At 43.5% G+C, this 26,963-nt stretch overlaps 1 protein-coding gene across 3 annotated transcripts in view; it reads left to right on the plus strand.

Moving 5' to 3' along the window:
* RRBP1 (ribosome binding protein 1) overlaps window positions 1-26,963 on the plus strand; it is a 92,771-nt gene that overhangs the window by 42,680 nt on the left and 23,128 nt on the right. For 2 of the 3 annotated variants that reach the window (XM_082249231.1, XM_082249233.1), the window contains exons 8-13: window positions 2,228-2,415; window positions 2,564-2,692; window positions 5,529-5,621; window positions 16,947-17,039; window positions 17,162-17,251; window positions 25,722-25,811. In XM_082249231.1, coding sequence (XP_082105357.1) covers window positions 2,228-2,415; window positions 2,564-2,692; window positions 5,529-5,621; window positions 16,947-17,039; window positions 17,162-17,251; window positions 25,722-25,811 — 683 coding nt within the window. The remainder of the gene's footprint in view (window positions 1-2,227; window positions 2,416-2,563; window positions 2,693-5,528; window positions 5,622-16,946; window positions 17,040-17,161; window positions 17,252-25,721; window positions 25,812-26,963) is intronic. The other variant, XM_082249232.1, reaches the window with a different exon arrangement.

The following is a 26,963-nucleotide window of genomic DNA, read 5'->3' on the forward strand; positions in this document are numbered from 1 at the left end:
TTCCTCGGAGAACACACACACGGCAGTTATTCATCCCTTCCTCCAAACCTAAAGGAATAGCTGAATCCAATTATTTTCTGCAAACCATGTGACTGTACTCACTTCCTGCTTACTAGGCATCCCCCACTTCCTGTGTAATCCAATCCAGCAAAACTTTTGTAGTGCCTGGAAACTTCATTAGAATTTAAATAAAGGAAGTCTGAACTCAGTTACTGATGTTTCCATAGTACTCTACAAAAACCTCAGAACATGCGTGGTCATAGCCATATACAGTCTCCCACCTCTAATCCAGCATACTGTTTTTGTCAGTGTTTAAGAACTAAGGTAGTTCCCTTTTTGCTGCCAAAGCAGCCCTGACCCATGGTGGCATGGGCACCACTAAACCTCTGAAGGTATGCTGTGGTATTTTGCACCAAGTCTTCAGTAGCAAATCTCTTAAGTCCTGTAAGTTGCAAGGTGGGACCTTCATGGATTGGACATTTTTTTGGACACTTCCCACAGATGCTTGATGGATTGAGATCTGGAGAATATAGAGGCCAAATAAACACCTAAAACTTGTTGCCTTGTTGCACAAACCATTCTTAAACCATAATTGCAGTCTGACATGGCGCATTATCCTGCTGAAAGAAGCCATTGCCTTCAGGAAATACCAGTTTCATGGAGGGGTGTACTTAGTCAGCAGTAATGTTTATGTAGTTGGTACCTGTCAAAGTACCATCCATAAACATGGAAGGACCCAAGGTTTTCGAGCAACATTGCCCAAAGCATCGCACTGCCTCCTCCAACTTGCCTTCTTCCCATAATGTGTCCTGATGCCACCTCTTCTCTAGGTAAGTGATGCACACTTACCCGTCATCCACATGATGTAGAAGAAAATGTGGTTCATCATACTGGACCGCCTTTTTCCATTGCTCCAGTTCTGATGCTCACATGCCCATTGTATATGATTGAGCCAATGGGCACGGGTCAGCATGAGTACCCTAACCAGTCTGCCGCTACACAGTCCCATACGCAACAAACTGCGATGCACATTTTTCTGTTTTCAACACACATTCATGGACTTGCTTCCTAATATTTCCCACCAAGTTTCAGATGCCATTGTAACAATATATTCAGTGTTATTCACTTTACTTGTCAATGATCCCAAAGGAGTTGTAAAGGCAGAAAGTTTTTTTTTTTTTATTCTAATGCATTCTGTGCCAATACCATCACTACAGTGAAGCATGGTGGTGGCAGCCTCATGCTGTGGGGAAGTTTTTCAGCGGCAGGAACTGGGAGACTAGTTAGGATTGAGGGAAGGATTATTGCAGCAATGTGCAGAGACATCCTTAAAGGAAACCTGCTCCAGAGCGCTCTGGACCTCAACAAGGTTCATCATCAATAGGACAATGACCCTAAGCACAAAGGAGTGGCTATGGGACAACTCTGTGCATGTCCTTAAGTGGCCCAGCCAGAGTCCAGACTTGAACTAGATTGAACATCTCTGGAGAGATCTGAAAATGGCTGTGCACTAACGCTCACCATCCAACCTGATGGAGCTTGAGAGGTCCTCCAAACAAGAATGGGACAAACTGCCCAAAAATAGGTGTGCCAAGCTTGTAGTTTCATACTCATACTCATACTAGTCCATTTTGGAATAAGGATGTAACATAACAAAATGTGGAAAAAGTGAAGAACTGTAAATACTTTCCGGATGCACTATATTTTTTAGCAGGGGTTCCCTGAGACAGTAACATTTTTTAAAGGGTTCCTCTTGGCTGAAAAGTTTCAGGAGCACTGGTTTATTCTAATAATGTGGTTTTACGTAGTGTGAAGTGCCACCCACATGTACATTTTTGTGATGCATGGATTAGCAGGCATTGGCGCAGTCCAAAACACAACCTCTGCCTAGAACCCTTGTCAGGAGCTTATTATGTTCTTGGTGGAGGAGAGTAATAGCTTGGAGTGAAATCAAGGTTTATCTCTTAAAAAACCTGGGTTTCACTCCACAAAATTAGGGGATCCTCAAGCTTTGGCATTGTTTTATAGTGATATTTTTATTTTCTTCCTTGCTTTGATGCTTTTTCTGAAGCTTAGAGAGGTCACCATATATCTCTAGAAATCAGGTACATGGAGTTACCTTTACTGATCTAGAGAGAAGTCTTTCCTTCTGAGCCAAACAGTTTCTTGATTAATTTTAGAGATCATTTGGGAATCAGGATCTCCTTATTTCTGACTTTTTAAATAGATCTTCAGACTAAACTGATGTCTTATGAAAATGAAGGAAAGCAGAAATCAGAGGAAGTCGACAGACTAAACGATCAACTTAAAGAGGTCTCTGGTGAGAACATCCAGCTTTTGGAGAGGATAAAATCCATTGAAGCTCTTCTGGAAGCAGGACAGAGTAAAGACACCGAAACAGACAATCAGATACAGGTTAGTGAACACATTTTACAATCTGTGACTGAGAATGAGCATTATTAGGATATTCTACCTTGTGTATAAGGCTTTGAATTTTTATTTTTATTTTACAGGTTATATACACAGTAGTTAGGTTAATGTTACTTTTTATTTTTTCTTGCAGGAAACTAAAGAATCTGAAATTGCACAGTTACATACCAAACTTCAAGAACAAAATACTCAAATTTCCTTACTGGAACAGGAAACAGCTGAACTGAAGGAAACAATCGAACAACAGAAAAATAAAAATAATGTGAGTTTTTTTTTCTTATACAGAATGGTTAAAGCTTGAACACAGAGGCAGAAAACAGGTTAAAGATTGTTACCCGGATATTTCATATTCCAGATATGTGCCTGCTATCACGAACAGACAAAAGATTTCCCAGCACACTTACCAGCCAGCTTGCAAAACAACGAAATGGCCTTTTCTAACAGTTTACGTTAAAGCTCATTTGCAAATTTATGCACAAGCTAAAGTGCCCATGCCAAGGAACTCTGCAGTCCTAACTCTAAATTTCCAGAGCCTCCATAGTAGGAGTAGATATAGGAATGGATAGATTCGAGTCAGTTATGCCTGGAGGGAGCCCACTCTTCCTTAAAGACACAGGGTTTAACAGAAGTCAATCTACTGATCAACCTCTATTTACCCACCCTGTTTGTTATAATTGTTTTACATATATATATATATATATATATATATATAGATAGATATATATATATATATATATATATATATATATATATATATATATATATATATATATATATATATATATATATATATATATATATATATATGAGATATATATATATATATATATATATATGAGATATATATATATAGATATAGATATATATATATATAGAGATATATATATATATATATATATATATAGATATATATATATATATATATATATATAGAGATATATATATAGATATATATATATTATACACACACTCAAATGTATACACACACACATTATACACACACTCAAATGTTTTCCCTTTTATTTCTGTTTTAAGGGTTTACATATACTTTAAGGACAAGGTTTATGAACATTTTACCCTGTATATTTGTGATATGATTGCCAACCAGTTAAAAGTCCCATTTTTTTTTTCCCTGCATCGTTACTTTGTTCATTGACTAAATGGGAACTAGTTTCAGCCTTTTGGGGGAAACACACAGATTTAGGAGGGGCTGTAAAGAGTGCAGTAGGGTGTAATTATGTGCCTGGGAGTCACAGATGCCGTGTACAGCCTGCTGCCAGGAGCCTGTATAAATCAATGACAGGTTGAAATGTGCAGTAGCTGGACACCAATTTAAGCATAGCACATCTGAGGGGTACTTGTATACAGGGACAAATGTTCTCCCCTGAAAGTCTGCTATTGGAGAAGCAGATAAATACCTGAATATTTCAGACTGTCATTAATTTGAATAAGTTGCTGGCAGTGGCTGTGAGCCTGTGACCTCTAATTCTTGGGCAGATTTATGCTGTGCTACCCTTTTTGTGGTTGTGTGCATGAATCCTTAAAGGATAACTAAAGGCAAAACTTTTTTTGTGTTTTGGATAGAATAGAATGGTATTAGAACACTTGTCTGTTTTTATTGCTGTCTGTGCCCCCGATTCACCCTCTCTATTTGTCTTGTTTTTTAATTATCATTGAAAGTTAAAGTAAAAGAAAATCCCAAATTTTGGGTTTTCCCCAGAAAAATAAAAAGGGAAATCTTCCAATGGGAACACTAGTTCTGGTGACCTGGGGGTCCCCAAGGAATTCCCATAATTTGTAGGGATTTCCTCTCACTTCTGTTTGGCAAATGGGACAGGAAGTGAACGTAAATCTCCGCAATGGGACACAGAGGGTGAAAAAAAAAATCTGACAGAGGCTATAGCTTTCCCTCACTCTATCCAAAATGAAAAAATAGTTGCCTATAGTTCCACTTTAATGGAAAAACTTACCTTTCTTTACATGTTGAACCTATATTTAGGGTGTAACATGTTACGAACAGACCGGCCCCTTAACCCCGCTCTGACAGCTAACGGGGATCTTCTCCCTCCCGCTAGCTGTCACAATTTAAAAAAAAAAAAAATGCAGACGAGTGGGGCTCCGCCCATCCGGCCGCATCACTTATTCACAGTCCTCTGTGAATCGAAGTCTACAAGTCCCGACAGCCTTTGTGGCTGTTGGCTTGTAGTTCTCAATGAGCTACCACAGCACTGGGGAACACTGTGGTAGTTCATTGAGTCTTCCTGTCAGATTACAATCTGCTTGCCCATAGGATGTATGGGTACACAGATACACTGTCAGGTCTGCAGGAGACCTGCATGGCACCAGCAATCTGCTGATCGCTGGTGCAATGCTTTAGAGGCTCCAGAAACAAAAGATAAAAAATGCACATTTTTTTACCTGCAAAAAAACATGCATTTATTATTTTTTGTTAAAAGGTGAACTTATCCTTATAAACCAAATCTTTCACTTTGTCCAATCAGGGCAAAGTAGCTAACAATTTGTCTTTATATCCCAATGAAATATTGTTGCTGGTCATGTATGCAGGTGTCAGGCCCAGAAACAAATCAATTGCAGCATACTTTTAGTTGCGTTGGAGTCGCTTTTGCATTCACATTGTCAGTTGTGTAAATGTAAACATAAAATCTATATATTCAATGTTTTGGATGACAATATATTCAGAGCGAAAATAGATCAGAATTTTAAAGCAAGACATTTCTGATGCAGGCGGTAACTTTGTATTGTTTTAGCCAGGCTTTGGACAGCTGCCTGACACATTTACTTTTCTTGTCAGGCATGTTGAAAATTAAACATTTCACTGATCTTGTTCCAGAAAGGCTCTTATGCAATCCTCCCGTCATTGCCTCATATTGTACATCTGTCAAACATTATGTGAGCTTTTCAGAATCTGATTCTGGTGAGGACAGTACTTCCCGAAAGGACTGGTCATATTTTGACAGTGAAATTGGTTACATACACATGAGGATTGAGCTGTCCTGCTTGACTTGAACTTTGGCAGCAAGATCTTTCATGGATGATTCCAGAGGTTTAACTGATCATTGTGAAACTGTAACTTGTAGGATCTTCGAGAGAAGAATTGGCAGGCTATGGATGCGTTGGGCCTGGCGGAAAAAAAATGTGAAGAGCAAGTAAATTCAGAGAAGAAAGCAAAGGTAAAGTCTACAGTATGGAAGTAGAAATTGAATTTTTGGCGGGTATTGTGGCATAAGAATGCAGTTAATAAAGTGGCTGCAACATTTGGCCAGTATAATGATGATGGAACTATACCAGTATTTTTTCAGGTAGTACATTTTGAGATTGAGCTAGTGGTACTGAGTCCATTAGTTGACACTGAGCAGTGGGTGTTGGGAGGATGGCGGATGGTCCATTATCAAGTAATTGGCTGAAGGAGGAAAAGCCTCAGCTAATAGATCATAAAATATAATTTAGGTGAGGGGGCCAAAGATCAGTTGGAGAGTCATTAGTTAATAGTCTGGTTTGATACCATTAAGTTGTAATGTTCCGGTACCTTTGGTACCCTAAATTACACTTTCCACAAGTGTATGTGCCCTACCATTTACTTTTGGAAAGGTGCGCATACACCTTTAAGACTGGAGCTGTCATCACTCAGCGCCGGACTAGATGGCTATTTAAGGCGTCGGTTCTCACTCACATGTGTTCGTTCAAACACCCTTATCTGGATGCTAACCTTGCTTGAAGCTTCCATGTTTGCAAGCTTACTTCGCTGACGGAACCTCGCTGCGCTGATCCCTGTATCCCGCTACTGGATCATCCGCCTCTCCTGAACCACCCTTCGGCTGTATCGCTAATAGTGCTAAGTACCCCGCAGGGGAATTCTCTATAAACTTATACTAAGCTTACACTATCTAGCTCTGCATAGTAGAGACTGTTTATCACATCTGCATAAACTAGATTGCTAGCTCTTGAGACTACTGCTACTTTTCTGCACTGGGTTGATCTCTTTTGTATGTCCACCTGCTATTCTATCATCTGCTATCATAAAACATTGCTAAACCTTCCTGCATCCATCTGCTACTGTCTCACCTTCAAGTGTCTATCACCTACCACCTCCACTCAACCTATCCCTCAACCTTCATCATTGTGTTACCACATGCATAAAGTCACTCTAAGAACCAGCTTGCTAATTGTGTGTATTTACTGGCTGAAATAAGACCTTCCACACATGATGAGTCATTGAGGTTGGGAATGGTATCTCAGCATATCTCTTACATGGCTACTGACGTGGAACTATTTCTGCAGCTGAAAATCCACACCATATAAAAACGCAGGAGCGTTACAGATTGAACGAACCTAAAAATGGATTCAGCAGAAATAGTTCCAGAAATAACCACTCAGGTGACACAATTAAAACAGCAAGTATCTGCGTTAATACACGCACTTGCTGAATTAAAAGAAGACAATCAGGCTCTGTCGCAGCAGGTAATTAGACTGACACAACTTACCTCTGCTCAGTCCCCTGAACCCAAGATAAATCCCCCTTTGGTATTTACAGGCGATCGCAAAAAATTTCGCGAATTTAAAAACGCATGTGAGTTACTTTTTTTGCTAAAACCTCGTACCTACCTTACTGATCACATTAAGGTTTGTACTATTATTTCTTACCTATCAAGCGATCCTCGAGCCTGGGCAGATTCTCTTTTTGAGAAAAACGACCAGCTTCTCAACTCCTATGCCTTGTTCCTGGCAGAGCTCACTAGCCTATATGATGACCCCAATAGGCAGAGTACTGCTGATCTTCAGTTAAGATCCTTGAAACAAGGAAGGAGGCCTGTGGAAGACTTTGTCGCAGAGTTCAAGAGATGGACCCTTGATTTAGAATGGAATGATGCATCTCTGAAAACCCAATTTAGGCTTGGCCTATCAGAAGCCGTTAAGGACGAGCTCGCCCGAGCGGATCTGCCAAAAACCCTGGATGCATTAATACAACTCAGTATTACCATAGATAGAAGACTACGAGAAAGAAAGGCTGAAAAGATGGGAATGCCATTATCCGTTTCCTCTCGGAGTCTGGCCGTTCCTTTGGAGGTAGGAACCATACGCCCACCGCTATCAACTATGGAAAAAGCCAAAAGACGAAATGAAAATCTCTGCTTGTACTGTGCATCCCCGGATCACAAGATAAACGTCTGTCCCCTAGTCAACAAAAAGAAGGGTGAGTGTTCACATGTCTCTCTAGGAGGATTGACAACTTCATTCACTAACCCCTACATTTCTGTTTTTTTGACATTACAGTGGGACCAGAACAGGATTACTACTAAGGCCATGATTGACACAGGATCTTGTGGAAATTATATGGATATATGTTTTGCTGCTTTAAATAAAATTCCTATTATTTCTAAACTCAAACCTGTCTCAGTAAGTCTTATTACCGGTGTTCCGTTATCCTCTGGTCCGATCACCGATCAGACACAAGCACTCCTAGTCACTATTAACGAGTCTCATAGGGAGACTTCTACCTTCGATTTAATACCATCATCCCACTTTCCCATTGTGTTGGGACTTCCCTGGTTACACACACACCAACCAACCATAGATTGGAAGAAACGGTCCTTGACCTTCCCTTCTTGTTATTGCGAGGAAACGTGTAACCTCCCGTTTTCCGGGAAGATTCTGTCTGTGGTGACAGATGAGATTGCACCACTATGTTATCAGGATCTTTCTGAGGTTTTTCTTGAGAAAAATGCTCAAGCATTACCTCCTCATCGAGACTATGATTGTAGCATTGATCTACTCCCAAATAGCAAATTGCCGTTCGGTCATGTTTATCCTCTTTCACAGGATGAACTTGCCCATCTCAAAACCTATTTGGATGAGAACTTGGAAAAAGGTTTTATTAGACCTTCCACTTCTTCCACAGCAGCAGGACTCTTTTTTGTTCGCAATAAAGATTCAAGTCTCAGACCTATCATCGACTACAGGAAATTGAATGCTATCACAATAAAAGATCGCTATCCTCTACCGCTTATCCCTGAGCTCATTGAGCAGGTGCGTGGAGCTACCTATTTTTCAAAATTAGACCTGAAAGGAGCATACAATCTCATTCGAATCCGTGATGGACACGAGTGGAAGACTGCATTCAGAACTAGATACGGATTGTTCGAATATCTTGTGATGCCATTCGGCCTATGCAATGCCCCTGCAGTTTTCCAACGATTTATAAACGATATTTTTAAAGACTTACTAGATGTCTGTGTTGTGATATATCTGGACGATATACTTATATATTCACGGACCCTGTCTGAACACATAAGACATGTAAGACTTGTATTATCGAGATTGCTTGCACATAATCTTTATGTGAAGCTGAAGAAATGCTTGTTCCATAAAGATGAGGTACTCTTTCTAGGCTACATCATATCCAAAACAGGAATCGAGATGGACATGAGTAAAATATCCTGCATTCAGGATTGGCCTACACCAACTACACGCAAGGCGCTACAGCGATTCCTGGGATTTTCAAATTTCTACAGGAAGTTCATAAAAAACTTTTCTGCTATTGTGAGACCCCTCACACAGCTCACTAGCATAAAAATACCATTTAAATGGTCAGAAGAAGCAAATAAGGCTTTCCACTTGTTAAAGACAAGGTTTACTTCCGCTCCCATATTACGCCATCCAGACCCATCCCTCCAATACATTCTGGAGGTAGATGCGTCAAACCTGGCAGTAGGAGCAATACTCTCCCAACGACCTACCCCCACTTCACCACTTCATCCAGTCGCCTTTTTTTCTAAATCCCTGAGCAGTCCCGAGATAAATTACCCCGTGGGTGAGAAGGAACTGCTTGCTATAAAATTGGCTCTGGAGAATTGGCGACATTTACTCGAAGGCACCCAATTACCAATAATTATATACACGGACCATAAAAACCTCCAATATCTTCAGACTAGCAAAACTCTCTCGCATCGACAGGTACGATGGTCACTATTCTTTCTAAGGTTTAACTTCCTAGTGACCTACACACCTGCAGATAAGAACAAAAAGGCGGATGCACTATCACGACTAACTGAAGAAAACTACTTTGAAATCCCTTCCGTTCCTATAATACCTCACAAACGCATTATTGGAGTTGTCCGTTCCTTGAAGGAAGAGGTTCTGCATGGTATAAGGTTGGATTCACCCCCACCACAACTAACTACCGATGCAGAAGGCTTCCTCTACTACAACGACAAACTTTACATACCACCTACCCTACGCACCAAGATCTTGGAATTATCGCATGATGTGCCTATGGCAGGACATATGGGTATGACAAAGACTTTCAATTTGATTTCTCGGCAATTCTGGTGGCCTGACATAAAAAAAACATCTATACAAAAATTCGTCTCTTCATGCAATGTCTGTGCCAGGTCCAAAATTGACACTACGAGACCATCCGGTCTACTATGCAGTCTACCAATACCCCAAACTCCATGGGAGGTTCTGTCATTGGACTTCATCGTAGAATTGCCTCCTTCCAAAGGATTTAATACCATCTTGGTGTCAGTGGACCATCTGACAAAGATGGCACATTTCATTGCTATTCGCAGACTACCTTCGTCCAAACAAACGGCAGAACTCCTGATGAAACATGTCTTCAGATTACATGGTATCCCAAAAACTCTTTTGTCTGACCGTGGATCCCAATTTATTTCTAAATTCTGGCAAGAACTATGTCACATACTACGGATTGAGCGGAAGCTCACTTCTCCTTACCATCCGCAGACCAACGGACAGACTGAAAGAGTCAACCAATGCATCGAGCAGTATTTACGTTGTTACACTTCTTACCAACAGGATGATTGGTTGGATCTTCTCCCCCTGGCAGAATTTGCCTACAACAACGCAACTCACAGTACAACCAAGCAGAGTCCGTTCTACTTGAACTATGGGTTCCATCCCTCTATTCTCCCTCCACGCATCCTTCCTTCAAATAACCCAGTAGCCTCAGACTATCTTTCCCAAATAAAGGATTCTCTGGGTTTACTAAATACTACCATTGCACACGCTCACAGTCAACAAAAGAAGTACTATGATCTTCGTAGAAGACCTTCTCCACAGTATACTATCGGGGACCTCGTTTGGCTCTCAACAAAAAACTTGAGACTGAAGATCCCTAGCAAAAAGCTTGGACCTCTGTTCTTGGGACCTTTCCCAATCAAGAAACTTATTGGAAAAGCTGCAGTGCAGCTTACATTGTCAATGGACCTAAAAATCCATCCCATTTTCCATGTGTCGCTACTAAAACCCCATGTTCCGGACCAAGGAATAAGGCCTAATATTCCACCTCCCCCTCCTGTACAAGTTGAAGGTGGAGAAGAATACGAGATAAAAGAGATTCTGGATTCTCGTATCTACAGAAGAAGACTTCAGTACTTGGTTAGATGGAAGAACTATGGGCCCCAAGACGACACCTGGCTAAACACCTCTGACATACATGCCCCTAGATTAATCCGCAATTTTCATGCGAGATACCCAGACAAACCAGCTCCAGAGGCCTTCAGGAGCAGGCCTTAAGGGGGGGTATTGTAATGTTCCGGTACCTTTGGTACCCTAAATTACACTTTCCACAAGTGTATGCGCCCTACCATTTACTTTTGGAAAGGTGCGCATACACCTTTAAGACTGGAGCTGTCATCACTCAGCGCCGGACTAGATGGCTATTTAAGGCGTCGGTTTTCACTCACATGTGTTCGTTCAAACACCCTTATCTGGATGCTAACCTTGCTTGAAGCTTCCATGCTTGCAAGCTTACTTCGCTGACGGAACCTCGCTGCGCTGATCCCTGTATCCCGCTACTGGATCATCCGCCTCTCCTGAACCACCCTTCGGCTGTATCGCTAATAGTGCTAAGTACCCCGCAGGGGAATTCTCTATAAACTTTTACTAAGCTTACACTATCTAGCTCTGCATAGTAGAGACTGTTTATCACATCTGCATAAACTAGATTGCTAGCTCTTGAGACTACTGCTACTTTTCTGCACTGGGTTGATCTCTTTTGTATGTCCACCTGCTATTCTATCATCTGCTATCATACAACATTGCTAAACCTTCCTGCATCCATCTGCTACTGTCTCACCTTCAAGTGTCTATCACCTACCACCTCCACTCAACCTATCCCTCAACCTTCATCATTGTGTTACCACATGCATAAAGTCACTCTAAGAACCAGCTTGCTAATTGTGTGTATTTACTGGCTGAAATAAGACCTTCCACACATGATGAGTCATTGAGGTTGGGAATGGTATCTCAGCATATCTCTTACATGACAACTGACGTGGAACTATTTCTGCAGCTGAAAATCCACACCATATAAAAACGCAGGAGCGTTACATAAGTATATTGGAAGCATTGTACTATATGTATTTTGTTGGGTAGGGAAAGTTTGAATAAAGGATTCCTAGATGTCATAACATTTATAGATGAGTATTATTGTGTTCACCTGGTGGGTGAAGCTGTCTCCGCCAGGAGAACACAGTGATTACTGCTAGCGGCTATAATAGCTGCTAGCAATAATTGCATGTAAAATCTGACAGGCTGGTTGTACCCAAGTTGATCGATTAATCAACTTGGGTACATTCAGCCTGCCCATACATGGTTCAAAGCTCGGCTGAACCGTCCGCGATTTTAACTGTCTATGCCTGGTTTAAATTTCCTAGTAGAACGTATGGTCGATGTGCAGAATCCCCCACAGTGGAGTGCTGAAGAAGGTCCATGGCTTTGACTTAAAAACACAATTCTGGGTAATTGGGATGCATGCTAAATGGGGAAACATACAAGTTTTAAATCCCAAAAATAAGTCCTCCAATGCAGAATAGTTCATAATACAACTAAAAGGAGAGCAGATATCTCCCAAAAAGAACAGACTGGGAGAAATCTGGTTATCCTTAGGTGAATTTCATTAGTGGTATTACCCAAATGGCTGATGAAATACCTTGACCAATCAGGATTTCCTGCAACTCCCTCTTAGTCACATGGATGATTCCAGTATGGTGTGTGAGAGGCTGACAGACTTGGTGGTATGGAGTCCACAAAAGAAGGAACTACACTACTTTAGCAACAGACTGGAAGATCTGTTTGTGATAAGGGGCACCTTCACCTTCTGAAGGTTCTTTTATAGTTCAATATTTATTAAGGTAGTAAGACGATGTCGGAAAAGGCACAATTTTTGAACAATAGTGCAAACAGGTATAAAATCGAATATAAGTACAGGAATGTGTTTGCTTCAAATTATTCGGAACAGGAAAATAAACAGGGAAATCCCAACATTGAGTAATCTTGATAGAATTATCAGTCGGGATAACAAAAAGTATATTAGAATATGAAATATAATCGGTATGGACAGGGGATATATGCTTAATCCACTAGGGATTACCTACATGATATCCCATCAAACCATTTTGCTATGTGGTGCTATGTAAGGAGTATGTTATAGGGAGAAGAAAAAATGAAAAAAAAAGGTATAGGGGAACCCCACAGTACATATATTTGTGAAAGATAACAGGCAAGGGTGGTGGATCCCTCTTCCCACACATTTGTCCAAGAGACCCACAGTCTGCCTCTTCCTCCCCCTCACAAACAACCAGCCTCCCCACCACCTCATTCCGGTGTATAAGGGTCGTTCCACCCCTTTCAGTAACCCCCCTAACACCACTAAGTGAAACCCACATTCCCTCCCTACTGATGGTGTGTTGGTCTGTGTGTCTATATGGTATGCAGCAAGGAGATTCATGTTGAATCACCTAGGAGTAGGATTACTAATCTATGAAATGTCTTCCCGTGATTGTTGATTAAATTGTGAGCTTTCATAAAAGACTGGTGAGTAAACCAATGTAATCAACTGTATTAGTGAAAGAAATGTATCGGATGTGGGGATCGAGCTGTTTCTCCCGACCTGATTCCGATTTCCTGATCTGTTCTCACATTAACTTCTTCTCCCCAGATACTGAGTAGAGGCTGATATTTGGAAACTGTTAACCTTATGGGGGAATGTGGCTCATGAGAGATCTCAGATCTACCGACCATTTACATTAACGGAAAAGTGATTTCATTAGCAAAGGGTTAACACATCCATTTAAACACTGTATTCAAGGAGATGAGGCCCTTGTTTCTTTTGGATTTCTGCTGAGGCACTCCAATCCAGTGTATTTTTCTCTCAGCTGTGCCCTGGTAATTGAGCTCCATGAAAGTCCTCCAGAACTCGCTGCTCTCTTGTGTTTATGCTGCCCACCATGGGTCCTCAATTGAAGAAAGATAGCTGCATACAATATGATATTACTGGCAATGCTGCCGACATAGCTGGTGTAGACACAGGTGGAAGACCCTGAGGGGGAATGTGTGTGCCCCTCTGCCTACGCGTTTCACCCCTCCCACTGACTGGAGCTATGCCCAGTACATGGTGCAGAACTAAAGACGTAAATCTGCAGACCAAGGTCTGAGGTCCCAAGGGAATAAAAACACCAGGTTTAAGACACATAAAGAACAGTAACCAAACAGAAGTAGCAGCTAATGTCCTGTAAAAGGAACACTGAGAAGCCACCACCATAGAAAGTCAGCTGCCGTCCTTCAGGAAATTCTCAGGTGACTCGGCGTGGATTTGCAGCTTTCGTTGATGATGGAGAGGACCAAAAAGGTTAAAGCGGAGGAGGGGGATCGCTGAATCTTGGTTGATACAGAGATGATGGACTGTGAGAGATGAATCCCAACTTCAGCAGAATTTTTTCAGCATCAGCAAAAGTAGAGAAGGAATAAGATCTGCCATTATAGGTGAATTGTAACCGAAAAGAATAGTTCCATCGGTAACAAATGTCATGTTGAACCAGTGAAGAAAGTAAGGGTTTGAACGCTCTCCATTTTTGAATAGTAGCTTGTGAGTTGTCTGCAAAAATCTGGATTTTATAGCCTTCGATTTTCCGATCGGTACGCTCCTTAGCATACCGCATGACTGCTTCCTTGACTCTGTAGGAATGGGGTTTCACAATCACATCTCTAGGGGGCCCGTCAGGTTTTGGGGGAACTAAGGCCCTGGGAATGCGGTCAGTCTCCATATGGATTTCGTCAATATCCGGTATAGCATATTGCATCAGAGTAAGTGATAGAAGTGAGATCTCTAACCGGTTCTGGCAGTCCCCGTATATGGAAATTTTACCGCCTGGCACTATTTTCAACATAATCAATTGTAGCGTTGGCTTCTTCTAGGCGATCCTGAAGATCAGTGATCACAGAGGAATTTTGCACCACTCTGTGGACAGTATCATCAACTGTAGATTCAAAGCTGTCCAGGAGACATCCCAATGCCTGGAAATCTTGTTTTAAATCTGAGATTAATTTAGTGGTAGCTTTCTCCAATACACTCGGCAAGGCGGGCAAGAAGAATAATGTCAGGAGAATATGGTAATCGTGCAGGTAGAGCAGCTGGAGACCCCTCAGGGCTATCAGCATTTGCGTCCTGTCCACTAGTTTGGCTGAGGAAGATGTCTGCCATGTCCCTGTCCAGAGCAGAGAAGGTGTAGGAGGCATTACCTGGAGATTGCATAGGGGATTGTGAGGGGGATCTGGCAGGGCTGGAACGAGCATAGGAAAGGTCAGCTGGCTCACCTGAGGACGGATGGACTTTGGGGGAATCTTTGTTGCGTGTCCCTGAGCCAGGGAGCTTCACTTTGTCCCTCTGAGGCTGTGGCTGCAGCTGCCCCCTTCCTGCATGTGTGGAGCTGGCGCCGGTCACCATCTTGGGTCCTTTTCCAGATGCACGAGGCGGGTAGCGGGAGTTGCTATGTATCTTCCCCGATGACTGGGATGAAATGGAGCAGGTCTCCGTGTTGTCTACCCGCTGACCCACCACTGTACTGGAGCAAGCAGGGGAAGAGGGCCCCTAATGTAGGCTGTTTTTTGTGCCGGGAGTGTGCAGAGTGGTTCAGACTTGCATCCGCTCCGGCCGCCCTCGCATGCGCTCTCCTGAAGGTTCTTTAATTATCATCCAAGTAGGTCCAATGTGGCTCTAGGTTAGGAACATCACTTTCGCTTACTGTAATTTTAATAACCCCTCTTCAGGAGTATTTTTAGAATAATAAAACTTTTTGTTTTAGGGTGAAGTTTGGATCTACGGTGCTGTTTAATGTGTGTAATAAACTATATAAATATGTATAATGTTGTAGAGTGGTTTTGTATACTACCTTTCTTCATTCCTTCTTCTTTATTTTTTTTTTTTGTGGGGTAAATGTAAAATATTGCATGAGCCGAAACTCATATTGGTGACTGTCCCTTATCAGACTGCTCAGGCCAGATTTTCAGTAGGACAAACTGAAGCCTTAAAGCAGGCAATTTCTATGGAGCGAAAGAAAACTAACAACATATTGGGGTAGATTTACAAAAACTGGTGCACACAATCTGGTAACATAGTAACCAATTAGCTTATAGGTTTTAGGCCCATTTTACAGGGGGCAAGATCCTTCAAGGGGATCTGCCTGCTCAGTTGGAGATCTGTCTACTGATCCCTGTTGAGCAGGCAGATGACCGGTCCATGTCATTCAAATGTTTGGCTGAATCCGCAGATTTTCTTCAAAAAGACTGTAGATTGTCTTTATAAACCTTTGCTTTGCCAATGTAGGGCAACCTGCTTAGCAGCACATACTTGCTATTCTTTTTTTCCTTGCTTCTCTATTCAGGTACTGAGAGAGAAGAAAAATACTTGGTACTTTCAGCTATAGGGAGCATAGGACTAACTCGCCTCCCTCCCATGTTACAGCACTGATGCTTGGTGATTGGCTGCTTAGGCACCCAGCACTGTCAACCAGGAAGAAGAAAAAGAGTCCTTTGCCCTGAGAAAGCTACCAGTCATGCCTTAGAGCTTACATAGTGCTAAATCTTCATTCTTAGGCATAAATTATGCAATTTTCTTTCTTTCAACCAGAGGTTGAAGGAAAGAAAATAGCGTGATTCACCTTTAACACAGTCATTGTTGATGGGGGAATCATTTCTGCTGTGCTATTGTATTCTGACAGCAGGAAGTTTCCCAGCTGTCAGAATGCAATGATCACTGCTGGCAGCTATGGCCTCTGGCAGTGATCGAAGGAAAAAAAAGACAGGCTGATTGTACTGAAGCCTGCCTATAGATGGATGGAAATTCGGCTGCTTCCTGCTGAACCAGCCAAATTTTGATCTATCTATGGTAAGCTTAAATGACTCAACGGAGTGTAAATCTAGCAAAGGTGATTATGTGCAGCTGTATGGCTGAGAAGGATCAGTTGAGTGAACTTGCCGTGTTGCCTTGCTTGAGATCACTTCAAGCTCCATACTATACTACCCACCTGATGCTATTGTGTTTTTTTTTTTTTTTTGCATTTATATTTCTTGCCTAAGATCATTAGGATAATTTAAAATTTTGCCTAATTTTATGCTATTGCTATCATCAGCCTCATTTTGTTTGACAAAATTAGTTTGTGCTTCTACAATTCCTGGAATGTGTGTTTTCTTTCCAGGATGAACTGGCACAGCAGCTCAGCGGAGTTCAGAGTCACACGCAAGAAACACTAATGTCACTGTTCCCACAAGTTACTGTGGAGTCACACCAGGTATGGTTCATCATTAACTGGCTGAAATTCACTCTGTGTATGGCCAGCTTTACTAAATAAGCTTGTTTCATGAAGAGGCAGGATGTATTGATTGTTACTGACTGTTGTCTTTCCGCTTACAGCTGTACAGTGAGTGGCTTCAGGAGTTCAGAGAAAAATCATCCGACTTATTGAAGCAGCTGAGCCAGCCGGCAGACCAGACAGACTCTTCTGTAAGTGTTTTTTTTTAACAACGCTCTTGACAATGAAGCAAGGAGCAATGCTTTGCTAGATAACAGTAAAATCAGCATTATTGTGGGATGAGGATGGAAGACTCTAAAATTCATGGGATTTGTCATTTCCTTTACGGGAATCAGTATGTATTTTGGAGAAGTAGAAAATCATGAGGCACCTGAAAGAGTCCCCCTATTTGCAATGACTCGCAGACCAACATGCTAATTTCTGATTGTGAAGGAAGTAAAGTTTATGTCCAGCCAAAACTTTTTTTTACTGGTTTTGGATAGTGTTGGGAAGGGTTAGAACCCCTGTCAGAGGTTCTGTTTTCCATCACTTACTGTATTGTGAACCCATTTTTAGGGAACAGAAAGAGGGAAAATCTCTGTAATAGAGTGCCACATAACAGTAAAACCCCTACTGTATCACAAACCAGAAACAAGTTTTTGTCTGGGGATATGCTTTAAAGCATGGGTGTCCAACCTTTTGGCTTCTCTGGGCCACATTGAGTGTAGAGAAATTTCTCTATCGCTCATTGACAGACGTAGTCTTCTTGATTCTCAAGAGCTGGGTTATGTTGTCTCCGCAGGAGTAGGACTAGGCAGAAAGACAAAACGTTCTGGCTCCACCTTAGGGGCAGTCCCTGAGGGTATATCCTCCCTCTCTCTGCTACAGGGAATCAGTTTTTTTCTGTCTAGTCAGGAGTAAGGACCTAAGTTCCTAGCTGGGATCTTTTGGTCCTGGCAAGACTTTTTTTCTTTAAGAAAAAGACATTTTTTAGGTAGTTTTCTCCAGTGTTTTTTCCTGTGAGATCTTCAAGCAAAAATGCCGGACTGGGCGACACTTGTGGTCACCCCAGCCGGCCTACGAGCGCGCGCAGACCATGGCATTGCGCTTGGTCGGCCGCGACATATTCAAGTAAGTATGCGGGGCCGGGCGACGGGCTGGATGTTGAGATCCAGTGGTCACCCCGGTTTCTGCCTACGAGCGCGTGCAGACCAGAGCTCCGCGCTGGGTCGGCCGCGACGGAGTCCCAGTGAAGGGACTGACTTTGCGAGTTAAAAGTCTCGCTTGGACGCCAGGTACCAGAGAGTCGAGGCGTCCACAAACCCCCACCCCGGTGGAGAGGGTATTGTGAAGAGAGGGTGCCTGTCGGTTCGGTATGGTGAGTAAACGTTCCCTTTTTTCCTCATTATGAGGCAGTATGTATTATGGGCCCCTCCATATATGGTCAGTATATATCTGATACTTACAAGTCCCCCTTGTAATACAGCATGTGTTTGTGGGAAGTGGACTTGGTTCAAGAGCTAACACTCTACCCAGCAGACTGTAACATTACAGCAGACATAGGAGGTATAATCCTACCTTATGTGTAGTGTATCTCTGTAGATCCATATATCACCTCTTAGCAGAGTGCAGGTGGATGTGCTGGGAAGACGATATCGGCGGTCCGCCGCCATTTTGCCGTAGACCGAATGCATGTATGTCCTCAGGTCACGCCGGCCGCCATGTTTTTGGAGTCTTATGTCTCTTCTATGGGGGCGGCCATGTTTTGTGAGCCCAGCTACCTCGTGGAGGGCTGGGAACGCCGGAAGGCGTACACAGGGGGCGGAGCCACGCCTTCTACCCGGGAAAAAGCAAACAGCTCCTTCCAGTCTGTGTAAGACAGACGCTGACTGCAGTTGGTTGGAAACTGCACTGCATCGGTTGGTGAGCCTTGGGGGTCCCTCTCTCTCTCTCTGGGATCGAGAAGCAGGTACTCTGAGGGGCGCTATTGCGCTAGGGGGAGACACACAAAAAAAAAAAAAAAGAAAAAGTTTTTTTGTTTTGCTGGCAAAGGTGTCCTGTATTAACATGGACCCTGCCACTCATGTATCTCCTCCGGATCCCCTCGAGGGGTCTGCGGGATCCTCCAGCACCCCATTGACAATTGAATCATTGTCAGCTATTATGGAAACTTTTGTGTCCCGGGTGGAAGTGGCTTGTCAGGGACAGGGCGCAAGAAAGCGACCCCCGCCTAACCCCTTATTATCTGAAACCTCGGATTCAGACTCTGAGCCTATTTCTGCAGTTGCAGGTACTTCATCTGGTATTGGTGTCTCGGGTCCTGTCTCTTCAGACAGTGAGGAGGATGTTTCGGCATCCGCCATAGCCCGAGAGGAAGCGTTGGTAAACGCACTCATTGTATCTGTTCAAGAGACCTTAAGGTTACAGGGTATTCCATCGGAAATAGCTGAAACTGAAATCCCTTTTGGGACTAAAAAACGCATCAAAGTGGCGAAGGTTTTTCCATTGCCCAAATGTTTTGGCAATCCAATCGAAGAAGAATGGCGTCTGCCAAAACGCACTTTTACTATTTCTAAACGCATTGACAGGCGTTATCCGTTTGAGGAAACCCTTATTAAGAAATGGACAGAACCACCTGTGGTGGATTCACCAATTGCTAGATTGAATAAAGCCACGGTTATTCCTTTAGAAGACGCTCCGTCTTTTAAAGATCCAGTGGATCGCAAGATAGAAGCTATGTCTCGCACCATGTTTTCCTTGATTGGATCAGCTTTCAGACCTATAATAGCTATTGGTCTGGTTTCGCAGGCTGTAACTGAATGGACCAAGTGGTTACGCCGGGACTTAGAAGAGGTCCCTCAGGCGGTATCAGATTTGTTGGAACAAATGATACAGGGGTTACAGTTTGTGTGTGATGCGGCGTTAGACGCCACTCCATTAATGGCGCGAGCATCAGTCTCAGCAGTGGTTCTCAGGCGTACACTGTGGCTAAAAGGTTGGTTAGCCGACCAAGGTTCCAAAAAAGCATTGGCTAATATCCCCTTTTCAGGAGAGCGTCTATTTGGAGCCAACTTAGATGAGATCATTAAGGATCTCACCGGTGGAAAGAGCACCTTTTTACCGCAAAATTTTAAAGGTAGAGGAACTCGTCAAAGACGAGGGCCTTCTTTTTCTGCTCACAAGAGGTTTTTTCGTCCAGCGGGTGAAAAAACTAAGTCCTCCAAAGCTCCTGCAGGAGGCGTCAGGGGTCGTTGGTCGGGCAAGCAAAAGCCCGCCCCCTCCAGACCTGAAGATAAACCATCCAAAGCCTGAAGGTGCGCCCCCACCCATAACTGGGGTGGGGGGACGTCTTCGCCGGTTCCCGGATCCATGGCTTTCCAGAATCCCGGACAAATGGGTTTGCGAAGTCATAAGGTCAGGGTACAAGATCGAGTTTCGATCTCTCCCACCGGCGCGATTCTTCCCTTCCAATATCCGACTATCCTCAGATCGTTTAGAAGATCTGCGGAGAGCAGTCACAGATCTACTACAACAAGGAGTGGTAGTCCACGTTCCTTGGACAGAACGGTTTCAAGGGTTTTATTCAAACCTGTTTACAATACCCAGGAAAGAGGGCAAAGTACGTCCAATTCTGGACTTAAGAGCACTCAATTCTTTCGTCAACATAAGAAGATTCAGAATGGAGTCCATTCGCACGGTAGCAGCCTTCCTGCATCCAGGGGATGTCCTAGCGTCCATAGACATCAAGGACGCCTATCTTCACATTCCCATTTTCGCAGGACATCAGCGGTTTCTACGCTTTTCCGTAGAGGAGAACCACTATCAGTTTGTGGCGTTACCTTTCGGTCTCGCCACGGCTCCGCGGGTCTTCACAAAGGTGTTGGCCCCAATGTTGGCACTTCTGCGCCAAAGAGGTATATCGATTCTTGGTTACCTAGACGATCTTCTGCTTCATGCAGAGTCTCCTCAGACCTTGCTACAAAACATAGAAATTACTATAATTCCTTTACAGGAATTCGGGTGGCTGGTGAACCAGCAAAAGTCATTTCTGGTTCCCACCCAGAGGCTCGAATATCTGGGTCTAATCCTAGACACAGTCAGGACAAGAGTTTTTCTTCCGGTAGGGAAACTCCGAAAGATTCAATCAGCAGTCCAGTTGTTACTGTCCAACAACTGGTCTTCCCTTCGGACTTGCATGAGGGTTCTGGGGTTGATGGTGGCTTCATTCGAAGCAGTCCCATTTGCCCAGTCCCATACCCGAATTCTTCAGCAAGAGATTCTTCTCAGATGGAATCGGAATCCGGAATCCCTGGACAATCAGATACGATTGAGCAAACAGACCAGAGAGTCTCTGGTTTGGTGGCTTCGGTCTCCGATGCTCAGCCAGGGAAAGTCATTTCTGCCAATATATTGGACGATAGTGACCACGGATGCCAGTCTATCCGGATGGGGAGGAATTCTCGGTCAGTTATCTGTCCAGGGACTTTGGTCCCCGGAAGAATCCAGGTTACCAATAAATGTATTGGAACTGAGAGCGATCAGACTTTGTCTGATTCACTGGACCGAGCAGCTCCAGGGCAGCCCGGTTCGGATCCAGTCGGACAATGCCACGGCCGTGGCTTATGTCAATCACCAGGGGGGCACCAAGAGTGTCCGAGCGGCCAAAGAAGTGGCTTGCATTCTTCGCTGGGCGGAACGATTTGTTCCAGCAATCTCTGCGGTGTTCATTCCGGGGGTGGAAAATTGGCAGGCAGATTATCTCAGCCGTCAGACCCTGGATCAGGGGGAATGGTCCCTCCATCCAGACGTTTTCCACCAGTTGTGCCTACGGTGGGGCACCCCGGATGTGGATCTGTTGGCATCACGATTCAACAGGAAAGTTCAGAGATTCGTGGCTCGCTCCCGCGATCCTCTAGCAGAAACCGCAGACGCACTGATCGCCCCGTGGGGGCAATACCAGCTAATATATGCCTTCCCTCCTCTCGCGTTACTGCCAAGACTTCTTCGCAGGATAGAGGAGGAAGGAATTCCAGTAATCCTGGTAGCTCCGGACTGGCCTCGTCGAGCTTGGTACGCCGACATGGTCAGACTGGTGGCGGACGTCCCGTGGAGACTTCCTCTCAGGGAGGATCTACTGTCTCAGGGACCGATCTTCCATCCTGCTTTACGATCGCTGGCTTTAACGGCCTGGCTATTGAGACCCAGGTGCTGAAGGACAAAGGTTTGTCAGCTTCAGTTATTCCTACTCTAGTTGAAGCAAGGAAAGCGACTTCCAGAAAGATTTATCATCGCACATGGAAGTCCTACATTGCATGGTGTGAACCTTTGGGGTTCCGTCCTCGGTCTTATTCGATTAGTCGAATATTGGCTTTTCTGCAACAAGGGGTTGAGCAGAAACTGGCCTTGAGTACCATCAAGGGTCAGGTCTCAGCATTAGCCATCTTCTTTCAGAAGCCTTTGGCTACTCATTCCTTGGTGCGGAATTTCATCCAGGGGGTGCGACATCTGGCTCCGCCAGTGCACGCGCCGTTACCCCCCTGGGATCTTAATTTAGTGTTGTCGGTTCTTCAGAAACCTCCCTTTGAAGATATTAGGGAGATTCCTCTACCCACGTTGTCCCAGAAGGTGGCCTTCTTGGTGGCTATTACTTCTGCACGCAGGGTGTCAGAACTGGCCGCATTATCTTGTCGTTCACCATATCTGGTGGTTCATAGAGATAAGGTGGTTCTTCGTCCGAATCCATCCTTCCTACCAAAAGTGGTTTCAGAATTTCATCTAAATGAAGAAATTGTATTACCTTCCCTGTGTCCTAAGCCCAGTCATCCTCGGGAGTTTGCTTTACACTCCTTGGATGTGGTCCGGGCGATCAGGGTATACTTGAAAACGACAGACTCGTTTCGCAAGACGGATTCACTTTTTGTGATCCCAGATGGACCCAAAAAGGGGTTGCCTGCATCTGCCGCGACCATTTCCAGATGGATCAGACAGACGGTAGTGCAGGCTTATTCTATTAAGGGTCGGGAGCCCCCGTTCCCTGTTAAGGCGCACTCCACTCGGGCACTTAGTGCGTCATGGGCCTTTCGCCATCAGGCGTCAGTGGTCCAGGTGTGCAAGGCGGCTACCTGGTCGTCGGTGCATACCTTTTCTAAACATTATAAAGTTGATGTAATGGCATCGTCTGATGCCTCGTTTGGCCGCAAGGTTTTGCAGGCCGCAATTTGAGGACACCAGTGGTCTACCTCGAGGGTTTTTTTCCGTTGGAAAATTTTTTCTTTAGTCTCATTCTTTGTTTATAATGAGCCTTTAAAACTTCTAGTTTGGCACCGGTTGGGCCTTCTAGATTGGATTTGATTTTGTCAATCCCACCCCTCATTTGTGGCACTGCTTCTGGATGTCCCAGCTCTTGAGAATCAAGAAGACTACGTCTGTCAATGAGCGATAGAGAAAAATGGATTTTTGTAAGATCTTACCGTAAAATCCTTTTCTCTTAAGCTCATTGACAGACGTAGTACCCGCCCCTCTATCATTGAGTTGGGTTGGGTTAAATTCTCTGTACTGCTTTAAACAGAACTGATTCCCTGTAGCAGAGAGAGGGAGGATATACCCTCAGGGACTGCCCCTAAGGTGGAGCCAGAACGTTTTGTCTTTCTGCCTAGTCCTACTCCTGCGGAGACAACATAACCCAGCTCTTGAGAATCAAGACTACGTCTGTCAATGAGCTTAAGAGAAAAGGATTTTACGGTAAGATCTTACAAAAATCCATTTTTTCTCAGGCCGCATATAAAATATATACTACAGTTAAGGTATATAAGTAATAAAATGCCGCCGCGCCCTTCCCGCATGCCCATCCAATACAGCTTCACCAGTGCGTGCCCAGCCAATGCAGCCTGATCAGTGCCCATCCAATGTAGCCTCACCAGTGCGTGCCCATCCAATGCAGTCTGCAATGAAGAGAGAGGAGAGCCGCTGGATTACACAGAGCAGGGATCTCCCACTTACCCGGTGACCGCTGTCATACGAAGTCCTGCCTCCTGGACCGGCTCCTATGATAGACGTCACCAATGTGCTATCATTGACAGAGGCTCCGAGGCAGCCTCTACCTACAGTTAGTTGGAAGCCGCTGTGGCCGTGCCCCCGACTCTACTTCCTTCCCCCCCAGCAAAAAAAAAAATAATTGTCAGGGGGCAGTGGGCCGCATTGCCTGTGGTTCTGGGCCGCAGGTTGGACATGCCTGCTTTAAAGGATACCTGTGCTAAAAGAAACATGCAGCTGCTAAAGCTGATCTTTACAAAAAAACAGATGACTTGTTCATTGCTTTCAGAGTCACTAACCTGGAATAAGTGTACAGATCTAGAGTTCAGACTTTACTGGCCCTATATTTTCTTTTTATTAAAGTTTTATTGGGAAAAATTACAAAACTGAGCCTCTGGGCATTCCTCGAACACAACAGAACAAACAAAAAAATCCAAAATACAATACAAGGCTCAACAACCCCACATGAAGGGTAATAAAGAGAAAGGAACACCTAATGGTGACTAATGAAACCAGCAGCTAAAGGATACGTTAGTGGAGCATATGGATTGGAGAGGGATTCGCAAATCAAAATACTTAACTCAAATATCATAGCAGGGCCCTCTCATTCATAAATACTTAGATGAATACAAAAGATCCAAATGGATAACCATGAGTTGAGAAGCAAGGATGTGATAAACATTCCCTCTGATAGCCCACAGTTGTGGACCATCAAAATGTTTACTGGCCCTATGCTTGATCCAAACCTTAGACTTGCAGAGTACTTAATCAAGACAACTAGCATTTTCAAAAGGAGGTAAGCAGTAGCAGACTACGTATTTCTGCTATTTGTTTTTCCTTTTTTTTTTTTTTCCATTTTTATGCTTCTAGTTCAATGCAGCAGTCTGTGTACTCATATACTAGTACACTTGTAATGAATGCTGAATGTCAATCTATGGGACACATTTATAATGCCACAAATGATTTATTTACATTTTAGGGTTGACATTCGTTAACTGCATGTTTGCCCATTTGAGTCACATCCTCCCGCATTTAGGCAACACTTGGATTTTCTATTCTTCATTGTGTAATCCAGGTTTCAGACATGTTGGCAACCTTTGTAATACAGCTGATTTTATATTTGCCTTCACCAGCTCCACTTTGCTAATTTCAAAAAGCTGAACAATAAATGCTTTAATGTATTCTCTGTACCAGCATTTCTCAACAGTTTCAACATAGAGGTACCCTTGAAATAACTTTCAGGTCTCAGGGAACCCCTGATAAAAAAATTACTATAACTACAACTCATGGTACATTAGTGTGATAGTCCGTAGAAAGAATGCTGCTTACATTTGCGGTCATTGGGAAGAATTACATCTACAGATAGCTAAAGAGATCAATAGTGTCTGTGGGAACTTATCTGAGGGGCAGAAGTTGTTCATTGCTCAAGGAACCCCTTGCCATCTCTGGAGGAACCCTAGGGTTCCATGGAGCACTGGTTGAGAACCCCTTTTCTATTCTATATTGTAGCACTATGCTGGATTTTACTAAAGAGTCCACATTCGCCACACAATTGACAAATTGCAAGTTATGATGAGCTAGCTGCTAAGATTTTGAATTTAAATGCAGTTACATTTTGTGTTAAGTTCTCATGTCTCATCTGGTTTTCAGGATACATTACTAAAACTGAAAGAAGCAGAAGAAGCACAGGTCTCCTTGCAAGCAGAATGTGACCAGTACAGGACCATTCTAGCTGAGACGGTGAGTTGTACTGTCTTTTTAATCATGCTTATTAGCACATTATGTAGAATACTGCTTATGTCCTACTATTCATTCACACATCATTCCGGAATTTAAACTGTTATATTATTATGTCTTATTGTAGCCGATGCAAGCCTATACTGTATTTTTAAAGTATTCATATTTCAGCTGTGCATGCTTTTAAAGTGACACTAAACTTTGGTTTGAAATAAAAAAAAATGTCTGCCCCCTCTAAATCTCCAATCTCTGTCCTGTGTGTAAGACTGTAGCCACTTTCTCTTGCTGTTTCCTTGGATGGACTAGGGGCTATAGGCATTGAGATTTGTAGTTGCATATAGCAGTGCACATGACCGGAACTAACATGCACTGCTCATTGCAAACAAATGGAAGTGAGGAAGAAAAGAGGAGGTGACATATTTTGGCTCGAACTCTCAGCTGTGCCTGAGATACTTTGCGACTATGACTGTAGGTCTCTGACTTTACCCTAATAAAGAATTAAAAAAAAAAAAAAAAAGGTTGATGCATATGTATAAAAAGTAGTATCCCACAACAGTCTCTGCATTTTCAGCTTCTCGTAGCCAGATCAGCTGAGAATGATTGACTTAATTAGCTTTGTGTATTCCCATTCTTTTCATTTCATGTCTGATCATTACTTTCTCAGGTCATGTGGAGCTTGTACCTGTAGAACAAGTAGCACAAAACTACTTGAGCTGTGCGCTTACAGCAGCTGACCATTCATTTGTTGTTTTCTCACACTTTGCCATCTCCGATTGAGTCCTTTTCTCTTTCGTTCATTGATGGACACAGTGCTCCATAAATCATAACTAGTGGGTTATATTGCCTCCTCCAGGAGTAGGACTAGGCAGAACAAAAAACACCTGGCTACGCCCATGGGCAATCCTCAGCTTAAACCCCCCCCCCTCTCTGCTCTAGGTAATCAGTTTTAATCTGTCAAGAGTAAGGATGTAGGCTCCTGGCTGGGATCTCTGGTCCTAGCAATTTTTTCTCCTTCCTTACATCTTTCTTGTTTTTTCTCTCGTGAGATCTACAATCAACTGCCGGGCTGGGCGACGGGCTGGATAATCTAGATCAAGTGGTCCCCCCAGCCCAGCCAGCAATCGCATGCAGGACGCAGCTACGCGCTAGGTCAGT

This window comes from Pelophylax lessonae, assembly GCF_965119305.1.
Source record: "Pelophylax lessonae genome assembly, chromosome: 3".
In the NCBI taxonomy this organism is placed as follows: Eukaryota; Metazoa; Chordata; class Amphibia; order Anura; family Ranidae; genus Pelophylax; species Pelophylax lessonae.